Raw genomic sequence first — 423 nt, 5'->3', positions numbered from 1 at the left:
ATCAGCGGCCAAACGGTGCACCAGCCGGAATGGGATGTCCACGCCGTGGAGGGTGCAGCAGTGACGCTCAGCTGCAGCTACGACAGTTCGACGTCGGGCGACTATATCTTCTGGTACAAACAAGAAGCCAACGCAGCACCCGAGTTCATCCTGAGCCGATTTAAGCTCGATCAAGGCAAGACTGCAGAAAAGTACTCTGACAGGTATCGCTGCAGCATGGACGCCAGCGCTCGGCAAGCTCCTCTGCGTATCGAGCGCGTGAAGCCCAGCGACTCGGGAGTCTTCCACTGCGCCTTGCAGCCCACACTGACACATCCACTGGCGTGCCTGCACAAAAACTCTTGCAACCGCCTCATCGCGTAACACAGGGGCCCCCAACCTTTTTTGACGCACGGACCGGTTTATGTCAGACAATATTTTCAG

The 423-nt window shown here is 57.0% G+C and overlaps 1 gene segment (V, D, J or C); it reads left to right on the top strand.

The window, feature by feature from the left end:
* Positions 1-3: 3 nt before the first annotated feature.
* Positions 4-378, top strand: LOC109516969 (T-cell receptor alpha chain V region HPB-MLT-like; the record flags this gene model as incomplete). The annotated part of the segment is given in 1 exon segment: positions 4-378. A coding segment is annotated over 1 exon segment (360 nt), but the record flags the coding sequence as incomplete, so codon positions are not given.
* Between the last annotated feature and the right edge of the window lie 45 nt (positions 379-423).

The sequence above is a fragment of the Hippocampus comes genome, unplaced genomic scaffold (genome assembly GCF_001891065.2).
Source record: "Hippocampus comes isolate QL1 unplaced genomic scaffold, H_comes_QL1_v1.1 scaffold756, whole genome shotgun sequence".
Taxonomy (NCBI): domain Eukaryota; kingdom Metazoa; phylum Chordata; class Actinopteri; order Syngnathiformes; family Syngnathidae; genus Hippocampus; species Hippocampus comes.
Note: the sequence above shows the minus strand (reverse complement) of the source record. Positions and strands in the feature narration are given on the sequence as shown.